An 8,944-nucleotide genomic window follows, 5' to 3' on the forward strand; every position below is an offset into this window, starting at 1 on the left:
CGACCCGCTCGCTTCCTGCTGCGGGTCGGAGACGAGGATGAGGAGGAGGAAGAGCAGGAGAGCCAGGAGTCCGGGGGGGTCGGTGAGGGCGGGTTCTGGGCGGAGGCCTCGTCGCCGTCACAGAGGAACAGCAGGTCCAGGTAGTGCCTCCACTTGGGCAGGTAGAAATCCTCGGAGCCGCAGGTTCTGTTGGCGCTCGCCGCCTTGTGCTCCCGCTGGAAGATGGTCCGCAGGTTCCTGAACTTCGTCTTGATGTCTTCCACTGCAACAGGGAGGAGAGCAGAAGCTGGTGGGTTCTGGTTCTGGTTCCRGCTCCGGTTCTGGACCGGCCCGGTTACCTGTGAACGGGACGGGCTCCCCGGCGGACAGCTGGCCGCTCAGCGTCTCCAGCAGGCTCTGCCGCAGCAGCCGGTTCCGGAAGCTGTCGACCCGGTTGTTCCACAGGCAGCTGTGCTCTGAAACACAGGCGCAAGCTGAAAAGTGCGGCGTGTTCATCTGCTGCCGGGTCAGCACTCAGTAGAACTACGGCTGGACATTCATCTTATTGTTTATCGTTTCAATAAATCAAAACAAACTCAATAATTTCCCTTTTCATGATTTGCAGTTTTTCCACCAGAAACTGGATGATAAAAGTTTCAGTTTGGTGTTTTGGTCTCAATCATAACGTTTTATTTAATAATAAAACATGTTCATGAATCTATAAACTTCAATTTCTAATGAATATTTAACCCTGAAACCGGAAAATAAACTAAATAAATCATGAATCTCAGAAAAAGAAGCTGGTTGAGACAAAAACATCAAACTGAAGACTTTGATCATCCAAAATCCATAAGTAAATGGAAATTAGTGACTTTATTTTAACTTAATTGATTTATTGCTCATTGCAAATACAATATTTATCATCAATATTCATCAATCAGAATTACTAACTTAAATAAAACTCCTATGTTTGTTTGAAAAGTTACTTTTAAGTTAGTTTTGTCTGATTTGAAGTGTATTAATATATGAGCTGATTATCGTGTTTTTACAGTGTAAGGCAGCCGGTTTGGATTACCGGCGTAAAACGAGATGAGCTGCTGAACTCTGGCTTCGCTCCAGAGGCAGCGCGACTCGCCGCTCGCCCTGTCGTCAGCCGGAACCAGAACCCGACCGCCGGGCTTCCTGTCCGGCGGCGATCCGGCCGGCGCTCTGGGATCCATTAGCTCGGTCTGGTCTGGGGCTGCGGGCAGCAACACCTGGAAGGCGGAGCAGGTGATGGAGTTGCTCTCCGTCTTTACGCTGCAGGTGTTAAAGGAGGAGGCGGAGCAGGAAGTCCGGCTTCCCTCATGCGGGCCGTCGGGAAACTCGTCTTCCTCAAACGACTCGCAGAGGAAGAGCATCTGGTGGAAGTGCTTCCACTTGGACACGTAGGGCTGGTCCGAGGTTCTGCTCGCCTGGACCGCCTTGAATTCCCGGTTAAAAACCGTACGAAGGTTCTTGAACTTGGATTTGACGTCTTCCACTGCAAAAAATGACGTAAATGTTTATATCAGGAAGCTAAAAAAGGAAGTTTGTGGCTTTGACTGCAGATTTAAGGTGGACCTGATCAACAGCTCTGTAGATTTGTCATCATGTTTTATGTTTTTAGCACTTTAGCTACTTTTTCATCTCCCAAACAGCTGCAAGCTAAAAACTGGAGTTGGATGAAACTTTGACAAAATCTGAAAAGATTTTTAAAAAACTTCCTTTTCAGCTCAAAACAGAAAACTAGCAAGAGTCTCTTTGTTTAGTAGGTTCCTTAATGCTAACAGTATCTTAGCTTAGAACACTGCATCTTACAGAAACCTGCTTTAGTTTAGTATACGTAGCATATAATACCTACATTTAATTAATTAATCTTCGCCTTCATTAACCTATTTAGCTTAGTTTAGCTTCACCAAGCTAACATCACGTTAGGCTAGCGTCTTATAAGTTTCTCTTAGCCTGCCTAACCTAATGTTAGCATAGTGAACCTTAGCTTAGCTTGACATAACAACCCCCTCTCACCTTCCTCATAGCATTATCTTTATATTAGTCACCTTTAAAATTGACCTAGTTTAATTTATAATTGTTGTTTGTTTAACCTTAGCTCAGCTATTTAAGCTTAATTTAATTTTGCCTACTCAACTTACCATTAGCTTAGCTAACCTTTCCTTAGTCTGTCTCAAGTTTTACTTACCTTATTTTTGTTTAGTTTAAGAAACTTTAGCTTAGCTAGCCTAAAATTAATCTTAGACTAAATCTTAGCCAAGTTTCTGCAGCCTAGCTTAACCTACAGCAGCCCAGTGTTTCCCAGCCCTGGTCCTCTCCGCCCCCGTCCTCCATGTTTTACAGGTTTCCCTGATTGGCTGTGCCTGACTCAAGAAACGCCTGTTAATCGGTCGTCGATTGAAATCAGCTGGAAACATGCAGGCCAGTGCGCCTTCAGGACCAGGCTGGGAAACACTGCATTAGCCTACCATACGTTTAGCTTAGCTTTTTTTAATATGTTGTAAATTCTGGAGGTTTGAGACAAAAAAGCGACTGAAGTCCAGAGTAAAATCCTTTGTTTTGGACTTTTAAAACCTATTGAAGTCCTTTAGCTTGTTGAGGAATTTGTGCAGGACAGAGAGGAGGATCAGGAGTTTGAGTCGTTCTTACCAGAAAACAGAACCAGCTGGTCCGAGAGACGGATCCTGAGGGACTCCAGGAGATTTTGTCTGAGTTGCCGGTTGTTGTGATTCTCAGACTTCCTGTTCCACAGACAGCCGTGCTCTGCACATCAACACAAACCTCTGTCAGCAGCAAACCTTCACCTCGTCTCTCCCTGAAGCCGCCGTTTAATTTATTCACCTGCGTAGAACGCGATGAGCTCCCGCTCCCTCTCCTCCGTCCAGAGGCTCCTCCCAGCGGCGCCGCCTGAGCAAGAGGAGTGGAGGAAGGAGATGCTGAGTCCGGGTGAGGTGGGAGGGAGCCAGCTCTCCTCTGCGGGCGGGGAGGGCGGCGTCCCGTCGGCGCCCTCCTCTGGCTCGCAGCAGTCCTGCAGGAAGCTCAGCTGCTGGTAGTGCTTCCACTGCGGCACCAAGCCGGCGTCGCCGCTCAGACGCACCAGCTTGTACTGGCGCTGGAACGTCGTACGCAGGTTCTTAAACTTGTTCTTGATGTCTTCCACTGGAAGAACACAGAAAAGATGAGATGGAACCAGAGCGCTGAGGTCAAAGGTCAGACTTTTCCAGAAATCTTCATCCATTTACAGCCAGTTTAGTATAAAAYCTGGATGGATGCATGTTTGGATATCCTATCATCTCATCAGTCTGGCTGATCGTCACTTTGAAATCAAAGCACCAGACCTTCCTGTTGGTTTCAGATCTAACAATCCGGCACATCTTCTCACATTTAAAAGCTCTGTTAGCGCTGCAGCGTTAGCCACGTCGGTACCTGAGAACGGAACGGGAGGCGGCTGGGAGGACAGCAGGATCCGGAGGCGCTCCAGGGTTTTCCATCGCAGATCCCGGTTCTTATAATCCTCAGACTTGTAGTTCCACAGACAGATGTTCTCTAGAGAACAAGGAGACACTCAGCTACCGTCAGAGCCATGAGCTTCACACACACACACACACACACACACACACACACACACACACACACACACACACACACACACACACACACACACACACACACACACAGCTGTGTTTGGGGCAAACTTTTATAGATGTTACTTTCACCTTTTTCACATGAAGTCGGATCAAATCAAATAAAAAAATATTGTACAAGCAAGATCAATTTAAGAAGTTTTCTTCCTCATAAACTCGCACAAACTGCTTTAGGGTTGTTATACACATGCCAAACCCATAGGGGGCAGTGCAGCGCTAAGCTAAAACCTGTCAGCCAATCATATTGCTTCAAAACAAACACCACTTCCTGCTAAGGATCAAACATGGTGGYGTTTGTAGGTTGAGCTACTTTTAAATAAAAGATTAATAAAATATAATAATTGAAACACAAAGTGATGTTGATCATAAAGTACGTAGATTTATTGGTGAATTATTTGTCGGAGATTTTAAAGTGAGTCTAAATCTGTTTTTCTATGTAAACACACAAACAACTCTGGAGTTTTCACAAATAATCATTTTATTGATGTTGAACTGAGTTTTAATGTGGATGAAAGTCCAAACATATAAAATGTGTCAGGTTTTCCACATGTCAGGCCTTCAAAATAATAATGTGATACATTCATTTTACTCAAAAACACTTTGAAAGWCACTAAACTGGAATAAACTCCTGATTTTAAGGAAGATAACATCAACTTTTCCTGAGGAAAGGGTGTACTTAGTTTCCTCTGCGACTGTATTACAGGGTTAATTCTCAGTAATCCAACCGTTAATAAAAATATTAGTTTGATGTCATCATTGCATTAATCAGAAATACTAAATATGTTTATTATGATCTCGTTTCCACTGATTTAAACAGGAAAAGTTTAAATRAATGAAGTTATTTTTAAATATTGCAGTGATTTTTCAATTTACATTAACTTTGGACATTTGATTGTGTTTGTAGTTGGCTTTTTTTTTCAGCCAGCTGACCAACAGTGCACAGCCAAAGGTTGGGGAAGAGCTGTGTTAGAGGAAAATTATTATACTGAAGCTTTGATACTGGAAAGCAGCTTGAAAACAAATATAAAAAAAACATTAATCTGCAAAATAAAGAGTTTTAAGAAGCTGAAAAATCCCAATTATTGTTTTTAAAGACATTAATTGATCCTATAGAGAAATATTGCCGATATCCTTCCGATCTGGCATTGTGTAAAATAACTGTTATTTYTGCTTAGTGAAGCTTTAACGTTAAATATCAACCAGGYTTTTCTATTTGACAGCGAAGAGAATATTTCAGCCATAAACACCATAAATGTTAAATAATTGTAATAATTGCATAATCTTCCGGTGATGAACGTCTTTGATAATTAATCAGGTGTAAAATCTTTTGTGTCTAAACACAGAAATCCAAATGAAAACACCAGGAGGAAAAGCTTTGGTCGGAATTATTTCCAGTTTGGACACAGAACCCGTAACCTTCACTCCGGTTGCTCGTCGATTGTTGCTTCAAGTCGTTGCTGTCGTTGAGCAACGGTTGCCTTCCCCCTCCTCCTCCACTATAACGTCCCAAAACTGTTGCTTGCTTTAGCAACACGTTGCCGAGGGAAGCGAACCGGAGCCGAGTCCGTATGGAGAAGAAAACCGGACCGAACATGTCGGACTTACCGGAGAAGAACGCAATGAGCGCCCTCTCTTTCTCCTCCGTCCAGCTCCTCTCCGGAGCCGCCGCCATGTTTGTTGTTGCCTGCTCAGGCCGTAATGTGGTTGGCCGCGAGGCCACGTGACCTCAACGCCGAAGCGCTGATTGGCCGTTGGCGTTTCTTAAGGATGACTTAAGTTGCCCGCTAGGGGCCGCTGGTGGTCGATGTTCATGTTTGAGAGTGAACTCATGGCGATGGATGGATGGATGGAAAGATGGATGACAAATGACAAATGCGGATTTATCAATGAAAGAATTAGAAAATGGATGGATTGTAAGAAAAACATATTGGAATAAATTATGGTTGGTGGAATTAAGGTTCAAATCAATATTTAAATGGAGAGAATACATTGATGGATGGACAAATATAGAAAAAATGGATGGTTTTAAACAGTTTACTAGAAACATTAATGGTGAACAAATGGACAATAAACAAGATGGCATTGATTGGGAAAAGATGGATGGATGAACCAATGATCGGAAGGAAAGATGTTGGGATGATTGTCCCGGTTTATCTTTAAAGGCTGGTCTGAATCTCCAGCAGCACCACATGTTTATCCACACTTACCGAAACCTGAACGAAAAACCAAAACTAATCCTATTTTCCAGTGAACAGGAATGACATCATCAGTGAAACGAGTTTGTACCATTTTAATATCAATACAGCTCCAGACGAGACGACATCCCAGTTCAGCTCACACCAACAGACATTCAGTCAATCCATGTACAGCATTTACAGAACCGGGCCGGTTTCACAGCGGATCGCGCCGGGCCGCGGCTGGGGTCGGTATTCACAGGAGCGCTGAGGAGAGGCAGGAACACTTCCAAAGGAAAACCGTTTCACCAAACCGTTTGATTAGCAAAAGAGCTAAAAAAATAAACGCGTTTTCAGTGGTTTGAATCCAGCTCTGCTGAATTCCAGTTTAAAAAACAAACCAGCCCTGATGCTGGTCCGAGTGTTAGCACACCGAGTGCTAGCACACCGAGTGTTAGCACACCGAGTGYTAGCACACCGAGTGYTAGCACACCGAGATCGCTCCTGATTGGATACAAAAACCTTACAGAAACATTTAGCTGCCCATCCGAGGCCAGACTCGAGATGTTTCCGAACCGATCCATGGGAAAAAAAAAAACGGATCCCGCCTTCCCAGGTTTGTAAGAATGGCACTTCAGTTCTGTTCTGGTTCTGGAGAATTTCCTCCGTCTGTCTGAAAAGGCTTCTGCGGTTCTGACTGGATTTGGGAATTAAAACGCCAGAAGAAGCATTCCAAGAGCAGAAACAGCTAGCCTCTCATTTACAGGACACACATCATCGGTCAGGCTGGAAAACCTAAAAATGAACAAAATGARTCAKCGATCGTTCTGGACAGGAAGTTCAGATGCTAACCGCGGCTGTTTGATGCTAACCGCGGCTGTTTGTGAGCATAAAGTTCATCAGCTAAGACAGTTTTGGCTTTTTGTTGCCGCTGTCAAAATGAACCAGGACTCTTCATGTTTAGTCATGATAACCAGCTTTTTCTTCTCCATGTCTGAGCCAAATGAAGGAGAGAAACTCGATGTTTAGCATTAGCTTCTAGTGACTGCAAGACAYTAGAGTGGGTGACATGACAGAGCGATTAGCTACATTACTATTGTTGTTTGACCCAAAGTAAAAGAAATGACAGGTTAAATGAAGAGAACTGAGAGTTGAATAATCACCGCATGGCTTGCAGTGATTGGTTGTTAGAATGCTGCTCAGAACTGGAGCAGAAACTACATCTAACTCAACACCAGTCCAGATTTTCTGGACTAAAGTCTTAGTTTTCACATGACTTCTAGTCCTTGTTCTGTGACTTATAGTGAAACACGACATATMATATCTAGAAAAACCCCAGTGAGTGCTTTTAAATTCCTGCATGTGGTGCTGGTTTGCTAGGTCTCGTTTCTGCAGAAATCCCATAAATGTTCCGTTTATGATCTCAGACTATAAATTCAGGTGAACTTTGATGCTGAGTTCTGAGTTGAACGCCGGCTCTCTTTGGCAGCATTTTTCTATTYCAGWTGTAGAAAATTACTGCGAGCATCATCAGCAATAATCCTGAAAAAATGTAATAAAAAAACAACAAAAAAAAGGAAAATGTGATGATATGTGTCCTCTAAACTCGACCGGAGACAGAAAACTAGCCGACCCCACGTCACACTTACAGTATTTACAAACCAGAGTTTCATTCAAAAGTGCATTTACATTTAAAGTCGTGACATGGCTAACTCTGTACACAGTGTGGCAGTTAAATACTGTAAAACTCAAATCTTCAAATCTTCTCTAAAGCTCTTGGAATCTCTGTCGGATCCTTCAAGTATAAAGTTTGTTTTCAGGAGTTTCACTGCTGCCAGGGAAAAAGCCTCGAGTGAAACTGAGTTGGTTTGGATGAATTAAACCGACCCTGAGGGAGGCGTCAGGGAGCCGGGCGGAGGGTTTTCCTCTGCCAGCAGCCAGCAGCACTGAGAGAAACATAACAACTGGAGGTAGAGGGACACACAGGGAAAAATGAAACCCAAAACGYTTGTTTTACTGGGAATGTGAGGGTCCATTCCTGTTTCCTTCTAATTATTGTCAGTAATCCATAGTTTGCTTTGGTTTAATCTCAGAGTGAGATTAAAAACGGTTYGTTTCTCATGTTTTAGCTGGTTTTAATACAATCCCCACCCACAGAAACACACTGACKGATTTAAAAAACAAACGTATAAATAAACCTGGATGTTTTGGCTGCCATTAAACTTTACTTCTGAATTAAAACACGTTCAAAATGACCAAAAGAGTTAAAAAATCCTTAAAGATGAAGTGAACTCCTCCATTAAAACGTTAAGGATCTGCCTCCTCCCCTCTGATTTCTTCCCTTTCTTCCCTGGAGACCTCCATGCTTGCGTCCGATTGGCTCATTAAAGATGGATCCTGATTGGTCAGGACGACGTGCCTCTGAAGCTAAAAGTTCATCCCGCCGATCGGCAAAGAGGCAAAAACTTCCGATGAGAAAAGTACACTCAGTCCGGCCACGTTGCTAACGGAAACACAGGAAAACACAGCGGCAGAGGCTCCGCCCACCGGCTGCAGAGGCTCCGCCCCCATGGCTCCTCAGACGATGCTGTCRTGSAGCAGCGGCTCGGAGTCCTCGGCGCGGGCGGAGGGCGGGGCCTCCTCGTCGCTGCCCGGCAGCGGCGTGTTGATGTGGACGCCGGCCAGCGAGGACAGCGCCTCCTTGCTGTCTGGGAGGGGCTTGTCGCTGAGGGAGAGCTCCGAGGAGGAAGAGGAGGAGGAAGAGGAGCAGCAGGTTTTCTCAGGGATGAAGAGGGCGACGAGGAAGGCGACGACCACGGTGCAGGCGCCCAGCAGGAAGGGCGGCCCYGGGATGAGCGCTTGCTGCAACACAGGAGAAACGCTGCAGTTCAGCAACCAGGCAGGGGGCTCAACCTGAGGAACACGGGCCGTTTCTGGACCCACAACRCATTTACTGTGGTCTTCAACTCCAGTTCAGAAMAATATAAAACTGATCTGTATTTATCCTTTCATGTTTATCAGATGTGACAGAACTCAAATAAAGTCAGGAGGCATTTACATAAATCACAACAATTACTTGAAAAAAGTAAAATAGCTTTACATGTAGTTTATATATAA

General features: G+C 44.4%; 2 protein-coding genes across 2 annotated transcripts in view; both read right to left on the reverse strand.

The window, feature by feature from the left end:
- LOC103473939 (uncharacterized) overlaps window positions 1-5,371 on the reverse strand; it is a 5,577-nt gene extending 206 nt beyond the window's left edge. Inside the window, exons 1-7 of the mRNA XM_008424597.2 lie at window positions 5,259-5,371; window positions 3,436-3,555; window positions 2,851-3,168; window positions 2,659-2,772; window positions 1,055-1,501; window positions 339-455; window positions 5-262 (exon numbers count right to left, since the gene is read on the reverse strand). Coding sequence (XP_008422819.1) covers window positions 5-262; window positions 339-455; window positions 1,055-1,501; window positions 2,659-2,772; window positions 2,851-3,168; window positions 3,436-3,555; window positions 5,259-5,325 — 1,441 coding nt within the window. The 5' untranslated portion in view covers window positions 5,326-5,371. The remainder of the gene's footprint in view (window positions 1-4; window positions 263-338; window positions 456-1,054; window positions 1,502-2,658; window positions 2,773-2,850; window positions 3,169-3,435; window positions 3,556-5,258) is intronic.
- A 552-nt stretch (window positions 5,372-5,923) lies between these two features.
- The window catches only part of LOC108166750 (hippocampus abundant transcript-like protein 1), a 4,898-nt gene continuing 1,877 nt past the window's right edge, over window positions 5,924-8,944 (reverse strand). The window contains exon 2 of the mRNA XM_017307729.1: window positions 5,924-8,760. Within this exon, the coding sequence (XP_017163218.1) occupies window positions 8,405-8,760 (356 nt within the window). The 3' untranslated portion in view covers window positions 5,924-8,404. The remainder of the gene's footprint in view (window positions 8,761-8,944) is intronic.

Source organism: Poecilia reticulata, linkage group LG12 (assembly GCF_000633615.1).
Source record: "Poecilia reticulata strain Guanapo linkage group LG12, Guppy_female_1.0+MT, whole genome shotgun sequence".
NCBI classification, from domain to species: Eukaryota; Metazoa; Chordata; class Actinopteri; order Cyprinodontiformes; family Poeciliidae; genus Poecilia; species Poecilia reticulata.